Below are 19,174 nucleotides of genomic sequence, written 5' to 3'. Positions count from 1 at the left end.
TGGGAAGTCCAAGTTGGCAACATATAGAGACGGTCCCTACCCGACAGCGGGCTCACAGTCTAGAAGGGGGAGACAGGGAACAAAACAAAACATATTATAAAGTCTCATCTCTAATCCCAAATCTTAGATTCTCCCCATTTTACCCCCAGTTCTTCCATAAAAGCACTGCCCTACCTCCCAAACTTTTGTGGGGGGGATCCAAGGAAATAATTTTTCTAAAAGATATGCTATCACCAGAAACAAAAAGGAAATATTACTGGAGACAGGAAGATGTCAGCCCCTTAACCATCATTACTACAAGCATCTGCTTTCCCCTTCTATTAATGCCGAATACCTCTGGGCAGAAGCTGTCATGCATTAAACCTAGGAAAAACTAGTCTTATATCCTTTAAGCACTTGATATTCACCCCACCCTCAGCCCCGCAGCACTTTTGTACATATCCGTAATTTATTTTCATGTTGTCTCCTCTCTCAACTGTAACCTCCAGGTGGGCAGGGAATGTGTCTACCAATTCTGTTTTACTAAACTCTTCCAAGTGCTTGGTACAGCGCTCGGCACACATTAAGTGCTCAATAAATACCTATTGGTTGGTGATTGTCCTTTCCATTCTGAAATCAGATGAAGCACTGTGAAGACAATTATATACGGACCTATTTCATTCCCAGTGTGGGAGGTTTATTTAATAAGCAGCCTGCATAGATGCCCAAATCTTACCCAAAATGACAAACTCCTCCATGTCACCGTCTTCTTTCACCCTGACAGGAGAAGATCTTTCTATTTGGGCGCTGGCAGAGCCTAGAAACAAAAGAGATTTTAGGGTGATTGTTGGCTCTCCGCATGCTTAAAAACAGCAAGTAAGTCACCAATTTACAGGTCATCAGTTCGGTATCCAGCCCATCGCCACAATAGCAGGTCTTCATCGAGGCCTGGAGTCCAGGGTAGTTCTTGGAGTGGCCAAAGACTTCAGGTTTAGGAATTTTAATTGCTCTTTGTCCCCTCTGCCAAATCAACAGGCTGCTGAAATGTTCTTTATGCTGGTTTTCTCCATGAGGGTATTTTTATGGGCAACTGTTAAAGTCTGAATTTAGGGCAGGAAACATACACATATGCACCCACCTCTGACCCTTTTGCTCAGGGTATTCCTCCAGCCGGGAACTCCCTTCCTCACCAAATCCTCAGCACCTCAGCTCTCCCCTCCTTCCAAGCCTTCCAAAAATTCCACTAACTCCTGTTTCCTGATTAATTCATACACCTAATATGGTTTTCTAACACCACTAGCCACCTCCAGCCCTTACGTATTTATTTATATCCACTCTCTCGGCACTTGTAGATACATCTGTTTTCACCCGCACATCCGTTTATTTGTTCGGCTTCTACTATTTGTAAATATTTTTTATATCTGGTTCCCTGATTAGATTTACAAGTGCCCTGTGGGCAGGGCGTGTGTCTTGTGCTTCTGTTGTATTTTCCCCAAGAATTTAGTACAGTGCAGTGCACTTAGAGAAGGTTCAATAATCAATTGCGTTTATTGAGTGCTTTCTGTGTGCAGAACTCTGTATTAAGTGCTTGGGAGACCACAGTATAACAGAGTTGGTAGACATGTTCCCTACTCAATATAAGCTACCAGTCTAATCAATACTGGACCGTCTCTATATGTTGCCAACTTGTACTTCCCAAGCACTTAGTACAGTGCTCTGCACACAGTAAGCGCCCAATAAATATGATTGAATGAATGAATGAATACTGGGCAGGGAATGTGTCTGCTAATTCTGTTGTATTGTACTTTCCCAAGTGCTTAGTACAGTGCTCTGCACATAGTAAGGGTTCAATAAATACCACTGATTGATTTCTATATAATTCCAGTTTTCACAGTGCCCTGTCCTGAGAAGCCAAGACCAGTGAACTAGCTTACCATATTATTCTGGACAAGTCATTACCTATTCCTCTTCCTCTGATAAACTAAGAAGATGGAATAGTTCCTATAGGAACAAAAATACCTGAATACAGCAGTGCTGAATGTTTATAAATTCTTAGGGAGGCCTGTCCTTTTAATCAAAATCCAAAAGCAAATAAGACTCAGATGCTATTTTTAAAAACAAGCACGGAACGACTAAGACTGGAGGACAGTCTTAGTGAATTAAGGAGGAAGATTTGGTCGAAAAACTCAACCTGGAAATAATTTCTCTTGCCTAACATGTAATACGTAATAAATCCAGAAATCTCTCTCCACTTGCCTTCATAGCCACTGTCTGAAGACGTGGATGATGTGACCACTTGCTTGAGTGCAGTATGGGAGGATATCTGAGAGTCAACTTGATAGCTTTCTCCTTCGCTCCACATCTCTGCTTGGTGCTCATTTAGGATATTGTACTTCATTCTTTCCATAGCAGATATAATCATATCGGCCACGTAAAAGTGGACATTCTCCTGCCAAAGACAGTTCAAAAATACCCACAACCTCAGTATATTAATCACTGAATTAGAAACCAGGATCATTGGCACTCTGCAAGTACCAAGAGTTTCACCCATATGATGTAAGCAGGACAGCGACAGAAAGAGCATGGGGTTGGGAGTCAGGGGTCGTGGGTTCTAATCCTGGCTCCACCACCTGTCAGCTGGGTGACCTTGGGCAAGTCACTTAATTTCTCTGTGCCTTAATTACCTCATCCGTAAAATGGGGATTAAGACTGTGAGCCCCACGTGGGACAACCTGCTTACCTTGTATCTACCCCAGCACTTGGAACAGTGCTTGGCACATAGTCAGTGCTTAACACATAGTAAGTGCTTAACAAGTACCATCATTATTATCATTGTTCCCCACCCCAGATTCGGAGGCTGCAGTAGCCACTCCTCTCTGCTCCCCTCCGCTCTCAGGACTGGAGACTCCACCACACTGTAGGTGGCTGTGAGGAGGTTTTGTTTCAAATGGGAAAGTCTAAGAGAAATGGCATGGCCTAGGGGAAAGAGTGTGGGCCTGGGACTCAGGAGACCCCCCCGTCTTACCTCCTTCCCTTCCCCACAGCACCTGTATATATGTATATATGTTTGTACATATTTATTACTCTATTTATTTATTTATTTTGTACATATCTATTCTATTTATTTTATTTTGTTAGTATGTTCGGTTTTGTTCTCTGTCTCCCTCTTTTAGACTGTGAGCCCACTGTTGGGTAGGGACTGTCTCTATATGTTGCAAACTTGTACTTCCCAAGCGCTTAGTACAGTGCTCTGCACACAGTAAGCGCTCAATAAATACGATTGGTGATGATGATGATGATGAAACCTGGATTCTAATGCTGGCTCAACTACTTGTTTGCTGTGTGACCTTGGTAAGTCACTTAACTTCTCTGGGCCTCAGTTTCCTCATCTGCAAAATGAGGATTAAATATATGTTCTCCCTCTCCCCTTTAGACTGGGGACCGTATGTGGGACAGGGACTGTATCTGCCCTGATTATCTTGGCACATAGTAAGAGCAACAGTATTTACTGCTTAGAACAGTGCTCGGCACATAGTCAGCGCTTAACAAATACCATCATTATTATTAGCAAATACCACTAGGATTACTGTTATTAACATGCTTCTCCTTTAAATCAGGGTATTTGCCATCATCAGTCATACTGATCATACTGATCATCTTTTAGACTGTGAGCCCAATGTTGGGTAGGGACTGTCTCTATATGTTGCCAACTTGTACTTCCCAAGCGCTTAGTACAGTGCTCTGCACATAGTAAGCGCTCAATAAATACGATTGATGATGATGATACTGTTACAAGGTCTCTGAGTATTTCATTAGGTTGAAAATTAGTATATTTCAGTGGCGACATGACAAACTAAGGGCCTTACTTCTCGGGATTACGCGCCACTTGTCTTGTGTGACCTCAGATGAGTCACTTAACTTCTCTGTGCCTCAGTTCCCTCATCTGTGAAAAGGGGATTAAGACCGTGAGCCCTGTGTGGGACAGGGACTGTGTTCAATCTTGTTTCTACCCCAGCGCTTAGAACAGTGCCTGGCACATTATAAGCACTTCAATACCATAATTCTTCTTCTTATTATTTATCAAGTACACATCGCAGCCTAGTGAACATGATCCAAACCCCCTCAGTAGCCTTCCGGGATTCCCAAAAGTTACGGCTGTAACGCGTTGCGCTTACCTTCTCTACGTCTACAGGAAGCATTGACTTCTCTTGTGAGGAGCAACTCAGGGAAATGGCTCTTCTGCTCACGGGAATGGCACCTGCCAAGGGAAGTTATTATTATTATTATTATTATTATTGTTATTATTGTTATATAATTATAATTATATATAATTATAATAATAATATTATTATTATTAGACGGGAAGGCCCGATTCAGTATCTTTCCCGGAACGATTTGAAAGGAGAGAAAAACCGAGTGTCAGAAGGGAAGTGAGTGTTTCAAATGGTCCCCTCAAGGAGCTTACGTGGAATGTGAGAATTTCAGAGAGGGTGAGGTGACAGAGCTAAAGATGCAGAAACAAAAAAGGGAGTCTTGTGAAGGAGGCACCCAACAGAGCCTGCAGGCTTCACTCTCAGGGAGGCCTCCAAGTCGACAGCATGCTCAAACCGACTAGTATTTCTACCCCGCGTGCCCTTCAGAAAGTACTTGAGCGGTCACATGCCGTGCAGGTGTCCTGAAGACTGGATCCCAATGAGTCCAGGCACCCTGACATTCACACTAGGTAAGCCACTGTGTTACAGCCGTAACTTTTGGGAATCCCCAAAGGCTACTGAGGGGGTTTGGATCATGTTCACTAGGCTGCAATGTGTACTTGATAAATAATAATTAATAATAAGAATTATGGTATTTAAGTGCTTATAATGTGCCAGGCACATTGTAGCTCCCTGTCGTATGCTGCTTCTCAAAGCTCCCTAGTTCCTCCCCCAGAGCTCCGTCAGGTGTTAATGCTGGGCTTTTCTGGGTCATTCTGTTGGATTTAAGAGTCTTCATCTAGGAAGGGTAAAACTCAGTGGTCATTGTTGTTATTTTGGTATTTGATAAGTACTTATTTTGTGTCAATCAATCAGTCGTATTTATTGAGCGCTTACTGTGTGCAGAGAACTGTACTAAATAATAATGGCATTTGTTAAGTGCTTACTATGTGCGGAGCACTGTTCTAAGCACTGGGGGGGATACAAGATGATCAAGTTGTCCCGTGGGGCTCACAGTTTTAATCCCCAATTTACAGACGAGGTAACTGAGGCTCAGAGAAGTTAAGTGACTTGCCCAAGGTCACACAGCAGACGTGGCAGAGTTGGGATACGAACCCATGACCTCTGACTCCAAAGCCCGGGCTCTTTCCACTGAGCCACGTAAATGCTTGGGAAGTACAAGTTGGCAACATATAGAGACAGTCCCTACCCAACAGTGGGCTCACAGTCTAAACGGGGGAGACAGAGAACAAAACCAAACATACTAACAAAATAAAATAAACAGAATAGATAAGCACAAGTAAAATAAATAAATAAATAAGTAGAGTAATAAATATGTACAAACATATATACATATATACAGGTGCTGTGGGGAAGGGAAGGAGGTAAGATGGGGGGATGGAGAGGGGACGAGGGGGAGAGGAAGGAAGGGGCTCAGTCTGGGAAGACCTCCTGGAGGAGGTAGATACATGATCTCCTGGACATAACAACAGTCTACTTATCCTAAACACACATGAACCTGTGCACGCGAGCGTACACACACACACACACCTTTCCCCCGCCCCCCCCCCACCTCTACCTTTCCCTACACCCTTCCTCATCTTAGATAAAGCTACTAATGAGAAAAATCCCATCCCTGCTTGAGGGAAGGACTGAAATGACCGTCTCCTCACCGTACCTCGTTCTCACCTGTCCCGCCATCGACCCCCGGCCCACATCATCCCCCGGGCCTGGAATGCCCTCCCTCTGCCCCTCCGCCAAGCTAGCTCTCTTCCTCCCTTCAAGGCCCTACTGAGAGCTCACCTCCTCCAGGAGGCCTTCCCAAACTGAGCCCCTTCCTTCCTCTCCCCCTCGTCCCCCTCTCCACCCCCGCATCTTACCTCCTTCCCTTCCCCACAGCACCTGTATATATGTATAAATGTTTGTACATATTTATTACTCTATTTATTTATTTATTTATTTTACTTGTACATATCTATTCTATTTATTTTATTTTGTTAGTATGTTTGGTTTTGTCTCCCCCTTTTAGACTGTGAGCCCACTGTTGGGTAGGGACTGTCTCCATATGTTGCCAATTTGTACTTCCCAAGCGCTTAGTACAGTGCTCTGCACACAGTAAGCTCTCAATAAATACAATTGATGATGATGATGATGACCTATGAGTGACAAAGTGATCGCGGTTTACCATTTGCGGGGACTGTTTTCTAATCTTCTGGATCAGGAAGTCTCCGCTCCCGACTGCTGCCCACTAAGCTGCTTGCTCAGCCACTGTTGTCTACCACTAGTTTGCTCCTCTAGCCTGGTTGTTTATGACTAAATTTCCCCACAATACACATCCTATTTCAGTTACTCATGCAGCAACTGCTCGACTGACATTTTAAAAGCTTTCACTTGACAAAACGTCTTTCCCTGGGTAACTCTGCTCTGATACACATCCCCAGTGACTGCCTCACAAATAGGAACTTTTCTAATTAATAGTCATAGTAGCGATACTTGATAGGCACTGTACGAAGCACTGGAGTAGAAGCAGTACAATCGGATCGGTTACAGTCCCTGTCTGACATGGGATTCCCAGTCTAAGGGGGAGGGAAAACAGGGATTGAAACCCCATTTTCCAAGTAAGGAAAACTGAGGCACAGAGAAGGGAAGTGACTTGCACAAAGTTACACAATAGGCAAGGACTCTCGGAGTCAAGGAGAGATGTTAAAATACCGTTTTAACGGTAAGGTAACGCTTTAAGGGAGTACCATTTCTGTTGTACTGTACTCTCCCATGCACTTAGTTACAGTGCTCTGCCCACAGCAAACACACAATAAATACCACTGATCATTGCTTGACAAAATCTTCCCGAACGAGGAAGAGCCAGCCGTGCCTTTCCAAGTCGTCGGGTATCCAGAAAGGCATTCAGAGGCCAATCTACCCAGGGTTTCCTGGGGAAACCAAGGAGTCACGTGCGGATCTTGACACAGATCTGCAGCCGACCTTTCCCTGATGCCATTTCCAGCAGCACAACTGAAAACGGGTTCTGACGGACGGAGTTCCCGCGTCCTGCCAAACTCAGGCAGGGAGCAGTGGTGGGGACATTTACACTTAGAAATACAGGAGAGAGGAGGAGGAGGACTTTGATTTTTTTTTTTTCCGGCTGGCCATTTGTGACCTTCTGGGAGTAAAATAAACCACAGTGCTGAACAACAGGCTCTATTTGCTCAAGACCCGGCGGGCATCCAATGCCGGCAGATATAGGCACTGGGAGAAGCCAGGATGGACAGTCTGGAGACTGTGAGCCCACTGTTGGGTAGGGACTGTCTCTATATGTTGCCAACTTGTACTTCCCAAGCGCTTAGTACAGTGCTCTGCACACAGTAAGCGCCCAATAAATACGATTGATTGATTGATTGATTGCCTAGAGTAAGCCAGTCAGGCGCCAAACAACAATCAGTAGTATTTATTAGGTGCTTACTAGGTCCTGAGCACTGTACTAAGTCCTTGGGAGAGTAGGATACGACAGAATTAGCAGACACTGCCCATATGGCAACAAAGGAGACTAAAAACAGATCAGCTGTATTTATGCAGTGCTTACTGTGTGCAGAGCTCTTGGGAGAGTATAATACAGCAGAATTGATGAACACAATCCTGCCCATAACGGACAAATCAGCTGCTAAAGGTACCTTTGTCAGTGGCTGTCCCCAGATGGGAAGTCTGCTGGAGATCCTTGCTGTGCACAGGTTGTGGGGTGGAACCTGGAATCGCAGAGCTGCTGAAAACAACTAACTCCGTGGATGACCCCAGTGAGCTTCTTGGGAACACGTCAGCGCGCGCCGCCGGGGTCAGAAGAAAGTCTCCATGCTCTTTTTCTGAGCTCTTAGGGAGGGGACTGGCCACCGAAGCGGCAGTACTGCCCCGTGGGACTGCATCCATCAGGAGGGATGGGGAGGTTCGGATTGGCAGCACGCGGTCCATCGCGGAGGGCACCTTGCCACTTTCCAGCGGTGGTGTCGGACTCTGCTCTTCTGTGGCACCCTGTGGAGTAAGCCACGCTGCCCTGTGTCTCGTGAGCCTAACGTCCGGCTGGCTAGGAGGACGAGCACTCTGGGGCTGTTGGGGGGGGCAGCTGGTGTTCCCATCAGAGTCACCCAGGTCTCCACCGCTGCTCCCATCCCAGCGATCGGCAGGGGATTCCTGCTGACCCGTGGCTGGAAGCACCATCTCCCCGGACGCCAAAGACGGTTTCCACCCCGACAGGTTCAGGACAGACAGGACCATCTGTCTGGTGGCTACTGATGAACCTTTGGGGAGGAATCTGGAGCGCCCTGCAGGCCTGGAGAACTCGCCTGTTTAAAGAGAGAAAGCAGGAGGTGAAATCTTTAGAAAGGTATTCCGATCAATGTCTGAGCCCTTTAAAATGGTCACGCAAGAGCGAAAGGCCAAGCTCCTGATTCTGGCAAGCAGCGAACAACTCTCCACTTGCCAAGGTTTCTCCCTGACTTCTCTCTCCCTCCCATTTAGACTGCAAGCCCCGTATGGGACTGTGTCTCTCTTGAAGATCTTGTAGCCACCCTAGTATTTTGTACAGTGCTTGGCACGTAAGTCATAACGGACAGGGAAACGTGACTGCTTATTCTCTTGTATTGTAATAATAATGATGGTGTTTGTTAAGTGCTTACTATGTTCTAAGCGCTGGGGAGGTTACAAGGTGATCAGGTTATCCCACGTGGGGCTCACAGTTTTACAGATGAGGTAACTGAGGCACAGAGAAGTTAAGTGACTTGCCCAAAGTCACACAGCTGACAGTTGGCGGAGCCAGGATTTGAACCCATGACTTCTGACTCCAAAGCCCGCGCTCTTTCCACTGAGCTACACTGTTTCTCTTACTCTCCCAGGGGCTTAGAACAGTGCTCTGCACATAGTAAGCACTCAATAAATACCCTAATTGATTTTTTAATGGCATTTATTAAGCGCTTACTATGTGCAGAGCACTGTTCTAAGCGCTGGGAGGTTACAGGGTGATCAGGTTGTCCCATGGGGGGCTCACAGTCTTCATCCCCATTTTCCAGATGAGGTAACTGAGGCAGAGAAGTTAAGTGATTTGCCCAAAGTCACACAGCTGACAATTGGCAGAGCTGGGATTTGAACGAGGATTTGAACCCCTGACCTCTGATTCCAAAGCCTGTGCTCTTTCCACTGAGCCACGCTGCTTCTCTAATTGATTGATAGTAAGTGTTTAAAAACACCCCACCATTAGTAACTAAGAGAAGCTCTGCTGACTGAACTTGGTGCTGACTGATTTCGTAAGCACAAAAAACCATCCTCTAGTTCAGGTTCTGGTTTCTAATCCAGTTTAGCTACAAATTAATTTCAGACCCAAGTAAATCACTGCCCAACCATCTTCAAACCTGCCAATCTCCTGCTCCTCCCTCCTTTCTACTCAGGCCACTCCCACCAGCCTTCTTCTGCACCAATTCATTCATTCAATCGTATTTATTGAGTGCTTACTGTGTGCAGAGCATTGTACTAAGCGCTTGGGAAGTACAAGTCGGCAACATATAAGAGACGGTCCCTACTCAACAACGGGCTCACAGTCTAGAAGGGGGAGACAGACAACAAAACGAAAGATGTGGACAGGTGTCAAGTCGTCAGAACAAACAGAATTAAAGCTAAATCATCATCATCATCATCATCAATCGTATTTATTGAGCGCTTACTATGTGCAGAGCACTGTACTAAGCGCTTGGGAAGTACAAATTAAAGCTAAATGCACATCATTAACAAAATAAATAGAATAGTAAGTATGCACAAGTAAAATAAATAGAGTAATAAATATGTACAAACATATATACGGGTGCTGTGGGGAGGGGAAGTAGGTAGGGCTGGAGGGATGGGGAGGAGGAGAGGAAAAAGGGGGCTCAGTCTGGGAAGGCCTCTTGGAGGAGGTGAGCTCTCAGTAGGGCTTTGAAGGTAGGAAGAGAGCTAGCTTGTATTTATCTGTTCATTTACTTGCTCTTTTCTATTCACTGACATTTACAGCTACTTTATTGCTCTTGTCTCTATAATAATGATGGTGTTTGTTAAGCGCTTATTCATTCATTCATTCAATCGTATTTATTGAGTGCTTACTGTGTGCAGAGCACTGTACTAAGCACTTGGGAAGTACAAGTTGGCAAGATATAGAGACGGTCCCTACCCAACAACGGGCTCACAGTCTAGAGGGGGGAGACAGACAACAAAACAAAACATGTGGACGGGTGTCAAGCCTGTGACACCACTTTTCTAAGTGCTGGGGGGGATACCAGGTGATCAGGTGGTCCCACATGGGGCTCACAGTCTTAATCTCAATTTTACAGATGAGGTAACTGAGGCACAGAGAAGTGAAGTGACTTGCCCGAAGTCATACAGCTGACAAGTGGCGGAGACGGGATTAGAACCCACGACCTCTGACTCCCAAGCCCGTGCTCTTTTCACTGAGCCACGCTGCTTCTCTGTTATCACTATCAGAGTAAAAACTCCTAAAAATCAGGGAGCACATCTTTGTTACTTCTCCTGTTTGATTGTCAAGTACTTAGTAGAGTAGAAGCAGCGTGGCTCAATGGAACGAGCGCGGGCTTTGGAGTCAGAGGTCATGGGTTCAAATCCTGCCTCCGCCAATTGTCAGCTGTGGGACTTTGGGCAAGTCACTTCACTTCTCATCACTTCACATCTGGAAAATGGGGATTAAGACTGTGAGCCCCCTGTGGGACAAGCTGATCACTCTGTAACCTCCCCAGCGCTTAGAACAGTGCTTTGCACATAGTAAGCGCTTAATAAATGCCATTATTATTATTATTATTATTATTACAGTGCTCTGCACAAATCAGTTCCTCAAGAATGTTAGCACTGGTGTGAAGTTGACTTACGCTTGCATTTCCAGCTGTTTGCCCGATCTCCAACCATTGGGGCTGATGGTGGGGTACGCTCTCCTTTTGGCTCTCTAGCTCCCAGGGCACTAGCTCCCTTGATACTCGTTACTTTTGTGAGCACAAATTGATTGACTCTCACCAGGACAAATGCCATCAATCTGGTTCTCCTCCCCACCCCCCTTAATTGACTCTACAAGTTAAGGAGAAGCATGAACTAGCCATTTATGTGCACAGCATCCTAGACCCCATCCAGCAGGAATGGCTGGAGATAAAGAGATTGCTGGTAAAAAAATCTAAAAGTGAAATTTTACAAAACCCACCACAGATTCATACATTTTTGGAAGCTAGAGACACTCGGGAGGTTCTCAACTGCCTTGATAAGATTTTGCTCTAAGGGTTTTCCTTTTCTTTGACTGTTGTCCACCCAGGAAACCACCTCAGTCAGGCACAACTGCTCCTTGGGAAATGGGCATCCCCAAGCCCCACTAGTGATAATTTCTCAATAACGTTCGTAACCATTGTTTTTTTGCTAAGATCCTCAATCCTGTGTCTTAACAGTAAAAGTACATACGTTGTAATGCTCCGTTTAGACTTATCAGCTGCTTGTGGGCAGGGAACATTTCTACCAACTCTTGTATATATGTATATATGTTTGTACGTATTTATTACTCTATTTATTTTACTTGTACGTATCTATTCTATTTATTTTATTTTGTTAATATGTTTTGTTTTGTTCTCTGTCTCCCCCTTCTAGACTGTGAGCCCACTGTTGGGTAGGGACCGTCTCTATATGTTGCCAACTTGTACTTCCCAAGCACTTAGTACAGTGCTCTGCACACAGTAAGCGCTCAATAAATACAATTGATTGATTGTACTGTTCCCAGTGCTTAGTTCGGTGCTCTGCACGCACTAAGTGCTCAATAAATACCATTGACTGATTGACTGCTTTGGGAACAGGCTGAAACCCTGCTCCTCCAGGCTTGGTTTTACTATTTAATCCTGACATATTCCTAGCATCATCAGTTAATACTTCTAGTAATGCTTGGCACAAAGCATGTACCTTTGGGGGCTTGGACAGCTGCCCGATTCCACCAGTTTGGGTGGGGATCTAGTTGTTTTGGGATACTTTGGTTTCCACCCCGTTCCCATGCAGAGGTGGCAGGAGAGAAACCAAAGTATCCAAAAAACAACTAGATCCCCACCCAAACTGGTGGAATCGAGCAGCTGTACAAGCCCCAAAAGGCACATACTTTGTGCCAAGCATTGTACTAAGTGCTAGGTGTGATACAAGATAAGCACTGCCTATCAACCCATCAGCCACCCTTCAAATGAATATGTACATTCAATTGTAAAAACACTCTGAAGTCTTTTCCCTGGCATATTTGATCTTTGTTCTTCCTCTTTATTTTGTCTATCTGCCTACCTATTCAAATATAAAATCCTTGTGGACAGTGGTCGGGTATTTTGTTTCTGTTGTTCTTTCCCAAGTGTTTTGTATTCAGTGGGTGCTCAATAAATACCACTGGTGGACTAACAGCCAAGGAAACTGGCTACACATAGGAAAGGGCAGCCTGTCCAGCAGGGCAGACTCTGGAGCAGAGCTTAAGTTTCATGCCTCTAGACACGTCTATCAAATCAATGATATTTTTTGAGCACTTACTGTATGCAGAGCACTACCATGGGAGAATGCAATAGGGTTGGTAGGCACACTCCCTGCCTTCAAGAAGCTTACAGACATTAAAATAAATTATAACTAGGATTTGGACATAAGTGCTGTGGGGATGGGGTGTGTATCAAAGTGCTTAAGGGGTACACAGCCAAGTGCGTAGGCAACACTCAAGGGGGTGGGGTGAATAGGGTGGGGAAATGAGAGATTTGTACAGGAAGGTTCTTGGAAACTTGACTTTAGATGGGCTTTGAGTATGGGGAGGGTGATGGTCTGACGGATATGACGGGGGAGGGAGTTTCAGGCCAGAGGGAAGATTTGAGCAAGGGGTCTGTGGAGAGAGAGAGAGATGAGATCAAGGTACAGTGAGTAGTTTGGCATTAGAGGAGCAAAGCTCGTGGGCTGGGCGATAATAGGAGATTAGCAGGGTTAGGTAGGAGTGGGGAAAGCTGATTGAATGTCTTAAAGCTGGTGGTAAAGAGTTCAATGCAAGAGTCGTTTTCCACCAGAAAAAAAAATCTACAAAAAAGCTAGCAAAGCCCATTTGCCCCATGCAGATGTAGTCACGAAGATATGATATCCTCGAAACAGTCCGGAAAGGCAGAGGAGGCAAAGCTGCTGAAAATAAAGGTGCCCCCAAAACACAAATCCTATGCCTGTCCTAGTAAAGAAAGAGCTAATTAATGCAGCCTCATTGTCCTGCTTTCAGGAGAACTGAAAGGAATGAAAAAATAAAGCTAAATGGGACACTGCTTGGGTAGGGAGGGGTGGGGGGTCAGTCTGCCATTAGGGAAGGGCCTGGATTTCTCCCTCAGGTTCCCGGGCCGGAGGTCACATCCTGCCAGCGAAGGGCGAACAGTGGACCTTGGCTCGTCCCCCAGTCCCTGTCATTTCCAGCTCCCGGCTTCTGGTGATCAGAATTCAGCAGGAGCTGGGGTAGGGATGCCCTGTGCTACGACCCCTCCCTCTGAAGGGCCCCACAAGGGTGTGGGTACAAGCCCTCACAGGCCAAAAGGGCCTGCTGTCATAGCAGCAAAAAAAAATAAAAAAATGTTCATACCTGAACAGCCTTTTCCAAACTTTTTATTTTACTGGAGCTGAGTTCCTGTCTATTCTGGCTTACTTCTAGCACTACTTAAGGAGAATGAGAGACAGACAGAGAGACAAAGATGGACTAGTGGATAGAGCATTGGCCCGGGAGTCAGGAGGTCATGGGTTCTAATCCTGGCTCCACCACTTGTCTGCTGCGTGACCTTGGGCAAGTCACTTCACTTCTCTGGGCCTCAATTTCCTGTAAAATGGAGATTAAGACTGTGAGCTCTATGTGGGACAGGGACTGTGTCCAACCCGATTATCTTTAATCTATCTCAGCGCTTAGTAATAATAATAATAATAATTTTGGCATTTGTTAAGCGCTTACTATGTGCCAAGCACTGTCCTAAGCGCTGGGGTAGATACAAGGTCATCAGGTTGTCCTGCCCTTTGTCCCTGAGGAGGGCATCTCTAGCTGTGTACTTCAGCTTGTATAGACGTAGTTCTTATGATGGTGAAGCTGAGGATGGTGCAGAGAAAATGCAATGATGAACAGAAGGCAAGGGAGCTCTTTTCTAGCTACTATTTCACCAGTCTCTGTTAATATGTCCCCCGGGGACTCCCTACGTGGTGTAAAAGGGAGCTGAGAGGTTGGAGTAGGAAAAAATTAGGAGTTTGTGGCAAAATGTGTAGATTTTGCACACACACAAAAATGGATCCCAAAGGGATTTTCCTAATCCAAATATGGAAATTTAAGATCTGAGGGCAGATACCCTAAGTGCCTGGGAAGTCGTCGTCTCGTTCACACTTTTGGCTCAACAGGAACCAACTTGTTCAAGTTTTACTTCTAACGAGGTTTATGCTGGCATAACAAGCTTTTCCAGCAGAGTTCTGAGCAGTGAAACACCAGGCAGCTTGTGTGGGTGCCCAGTAAATTCTTGATAGGTGAGAATGAAGAATCAGAGTTCCTGGCTTCCACTATTCAATTTTTTTTTTAAAGCCCAGCAATTTCAAGTCACATTTCTAATTGTGAAATCAGTGAGCTTTTTGATCTGTCATCTTCCATTCCTTTTCAGTAGACACAGTCTCACTTATCCCCTTCACCTCTTGGAGGTAAGTAGATAGGAGGAGTAGTATTTATTAAGAACTTACTCTATGTAGAGCACTGGGAAAGAATACACAAGTGAGAATTAGGCATATTCCCCGCCCCTCAGGAGGCTCCTAATCTGAAAGAACATGCTTTCCCCACTTTCAGAGGGGAAACAAACTCGTGACCCCACCAGACAAACAGCTGGGGGTCTCTGAACACTCTAGAACCGGGTTTGTTTGTCCTTTCAAACAAACCTGGCTTTCGGGATGGCTGAAACCACTGGCAATTCTAGGATCCAGTTAAATACAGACGCCTGGAGGCATTTGATGAATATTACCTGATGGTGGTTTCCTACCCCATGTTGTCATTTCATTGCACTGAAGTGGCTGTTTTGAGGGTCTCATTGCTTCGCGACTGAGTCTGCATGGGGCATGAGGAGAAGATCTCCCAGCTCCCTTAGTAGCTCTGATGCTCTTCCCACATTTGGGGCTGCCAGACTACGAGCTGGCTAACTAGAAAGGGCAGCACTAGTCCAACCTGAGCTGTCCAAATGTGGCACGGACATAGGCACGCTTAACAAAATCAGATGTCCTGGGCCTGGAATGCCCTCCCTCTGCCCATCCGCCAAGCTAGCTCTCTTCCTCCCTTCAAGGCCCTGCTGAGAGCTCACCTCCTCCAGGAGGCCTTCCCAGACTGAGCCCCTTCCTTCCTCTCCCCCTCGTCCCCCTCTCCATCCCCCCATCTTACCTCCTTTCCTTCCCCACAGCACCTGTATATATGTATATGTTTGTACATATTTTTTACTCTATTTATTTATTTATTTATTTTATTTGTACATATCTATTCTATTTATTTTATTTTGTTAGTATGTTTGGTTTTGTTCTCTGTCTCCCCCTTTTAGACTGTGAGCCCACTGTCGGGTAGGGACTGTCTCTATTTGTTGCCAATTAGTACTTCCCAAGCGCTTAGTACAGTGCTGTGCGCATAGTAAGCGCTCAATAAATACGATTGATGATGATGTCCTGCAGATTAAGTTTTACTTTACTTTATTTTACTTGTACATATCTATTCTATTTATTTTATTTTGTTAGTATGTTTGGTTTTGTTCTCAGTCTCCCCCTTTTAGACTGTGAGCCCACTGTTGGGTAGGGACTGTCTCTATATGTTGCCAACTTGGACTTCCCAATCGCTTAGTACAGTGCCCTGCACACAGTAAGCGCTCAATAAATACGATTGATGATGATGATGATGATGACGTTTTTGAGGGAACAGCATGTGCATCGAGCAAGGAGTCGAGATGCTCCATGGGACCTTTTGCGTTCCCGAAAACGTTCCGTACACATTTTGAATCACAGCTGCGAGACCTGAGGCTTGTAGACCGTAAACTCATTGTGGGCAGGGAACGTGTCTACCAACCCTGTTATAGTGTACTCTCCCAAGCACTTTAGTGCAATGCTCTGCACACAGTAAACTCTCAGTAAGTTTGATTGATAGATTGAGATGAGCATGGAATAAAAACACGTCATACCTGCCTGGGCTGAGATTTGAGCTGTTTGAGCAAGGCAGCTAATCCTTGGTGAGGAATGAAAAGCAGCTCTCGATGAAGGCATTGACTCTCCCAGAGCTTGTTTCTTGCTTCCGCTGCTGGCCAGCTGGAGAGAAAGAAAGACAACCCCAGCCGTGGACCCAGTTACTGGCTTGCTGGAGGACATTAGTAGAACAAAATACAGAGACTATGGAGAACTGCACAAAGCCCTCGGTTCTGCAATAAAATACCACCAAGCTACTTTTCTTAGTCCACAGCTGGTGAACCAAACCTGAACTCAGCCTCTTCCTTCATTCCTTCACTCACTCCTTCAATGTACATATTTATCACCCTATTTATTTGATTAATGATGTATGTATAGCTATAATTCTATTATGGTACTGACACCTGTCTACGTGTTTTGTTGCCTGTCTCCCCCCATTCTAGACTGTGGACCCGGTTGTTGGGTAGGGACTGTCTCTATCTGTGCCCATTTGTACTTCCCAAGCGCTTAGTCCAGTGCTCTGCACACAGTAAGCGCTCAATAAATACAATTGAATGAATGAATGAAAGGTTTCAAAACCCAGGTCCTAATTCAACTGACACTTTGCTGCCTCAGTAAATTGGGCTTGGTCCACATCAGCATTTTGGGGTGAATATGCAAGATTGCATTGACTCATTCGGTGGGTTGAAAATAACATATTTTTCCACAAGTAAAACTCACATGGAGGGATGGGGTAAAAGGGAGGTGGAGAATAGATACCGATAGACTTTCTTAAATACATGAAGGAGGAAAAGATATTATTTTAAACTCTTTGGCGTTAAACATGGCATTACTTAGGTTCAGCTAATACAGATGACATTCAGTATGCAGTTGAGATTTTGGATCACAGTGGCTGTCCGTCTCCTAAGCGTGAGTGGTTGTTGAAACTTTATTATTTAATTTCCATTGTTTTAGATAAAGAAGTTACGGTTCTCTTTTTATACCGTCTCTAAATACGTACAACGTACATTAAAGAGACTTGGTCCCTGGCCTCCGGGAATTTACAATTTAATGGGGGCCGACAGGCAGCCACCAATTGGAGGAAGAACCGTCATGTAAAAAGTATAGCTACCTATATAATTATCTAACAGTAAAAATAAGCAAAGAAATAATTTAGGACTTTTTCCAACAGCAGTTACCAAGAAAGAGAGCAATCAAACCTCAGCTAATGAACCTTTTTAAAAATAATGTTCCTCAAATGATTATATCGTAGAAAAGCCTCAAAACTTTGAAAATATCAATTCCCCAATATCGTCAAGGCAACCCCATCTATTTAACTCCCTTTTCCTCCTCTGGTTCGTAATGCCAGGGGCCAACTACTACAACATTTTCAACAGAGAAAACTTCACGGAGAGAAAAAAGAGAAAGCTTGTGGTCAGTTCTAATCGAAGTTATAGACATCCTAAAACTGAATTTACTATATGAGAAAACATTATGTAGAAATGCTTGAGGATTTTACTCTAGTATTTTTTTTCCGACTGCCTTTTCGCCTTTAGAACTGACAAAACCTAAGAACTTAGCTGATTAATACAGCACACAGAAGGTGCTCAATAAATACCTTGATTGATGTTTCGCTAGGAATAGGATCAAGGGTCTCAGTAACAAGTTCTTAGACACCCACGACCAACCCTTATTTCTTCAACATGAGCAAAGTGGAGGGGGGAAAAAAAGACTTTGAGCACATTTAAGCACTTGGCACACTGCATTGCCCTCGCTAGGTACTCCATAAATGCTATTACTACTACTACTAAGGAGCAGGTGTCAGGAGACCTGGGTTCTAATTGTACTTGTCTGCTGCGTGACCTTGGGCAAGTCACAACTTCTCTGTTTCAATTTCCTCATCCATTCTGATTTTGTTGCATCCAGCTGAGCTCTTAGCACATAATACGTACTCAACACCACACATTAGCAGTTACGTAAACCAATTATTACTAACTGAAACCAATACTTGAAAGTCAAGTTAACCAAAATCATAACAGTCCTTAAACATCAAACATGGAGCAGTAGTTCATATAGACTGACACCTGGGCTATGCATTTTCCTGAAATTATATGAACTTAAAAAAAAAAATCAAATTTCAGCTTCCCCAGCCATCAGTCAGATTCAAAAGACATGTGAGTGTCTGGTCTGGCTGCCAGCGGCAGAAACTCTTAGAGAACTTGTAGTTCAAGTGTTTGTGGCCGGGGAATGTGTCTGTTTATTGTTATATTTTACTCCCCCCAGTGCTTATTACAGTGTTCTGTACACAGTAAGCGCTCAATCAATACAGTTGAATGATTTCCTGAAGGAGGAAGAGAATGCCTTCCATACCTGTTGGGATCTTGGTTGCTTTCTCCCTCTGCGGCAGCTTTTTAACGATAGTGATTGGAGAGAAGACAAGTTAGGAAAAACCTTCATATTTCTGAAAACCTAAGAGAATTCAAAGGCAAGGGGTTAGCGACGGAATAATTTTCTTGACATTATTTTGAAAGTTTCATTTCTGGCTGCTTTTAGGAAGATTAGAATAAGGATCACATAGCAGGTACGCAGCCACAAAGTTTAGACCCATGGCCATCTGGTGGGTTCTTCGGAACCCACCTTGATCAGGTTGATAAGTGGATAGGATCCCCCACCACCACCTATAATACTATTATTATTTCCATTGATTAGGATGAAACCATACCATTAAAGAGAGTTCATCCTAACTCCTGTAGATTGACCAATTTTCCTTCACTAGGAAATTTATCCCCGAAACAAGCTTCCTTTTCACAATT

General features: G+C 44.6%; 1 protein-coding gene across 1 annotated transcript in view; it reads right to left on the bottom strand.

Moving 5' to 3' along the window:
• Window positions 1–18,818, bottom strand: part of RUBCNL (rubicon like autophagy enhancer) — a 30,546-nt gene extending 11,728 nt beyond the window's left edge. The window contains exons 1-6 of the mRNA XM_038761549.1: window positions 18,732–18,818; window positions 16,382–16,505; window positions 7,841–8,503; window positions 4,155–4,237; window positions 2,236–2,428; window positions 716–796 (exon numbers count right to left, since the gene is read on the bottom strand). Of these exons, the coding sequence (XP_038617477.1) occupies window positions 716–796; window positions 2,236–2,428; window positions 4,155–4,237; window positions 7,841–8,503; window positions 16,382–16,505; window positions 18,732–18,818 (1,231 nt within the window). The remainder of the gene's footprint in view (window positions 1–715; window positions 797–2,235; window positions 2,429–4,154; window positions 4,238–7,840; window positions 8,504–16,381; window positions 16,506–18,731) is intronic.
• Between the last annotated feature and the right edge of the window lie 356 nt (window positions 18,819–19,174).

The sequence above is a fragment of the Tachyglossus aculeatus genome, chromosome 20 (genome assembly GCF_015852505.1).
Source record: "Tachyglossus aculeatus isolate mTacAcu1 chromosome 20, mTacAcu1.pri, whole genome shotgun sequence".
NCBI classification, from domain to species: Eukaryota; Metazoa; Chordata; class Mammalia; order Monotremata; family Tachyglossidae; genus Tachyglossus; species Tachyglossus aculeatus.
This window is presented reverse-complemented; position numbering and strand designations above follow the sequence as displayed.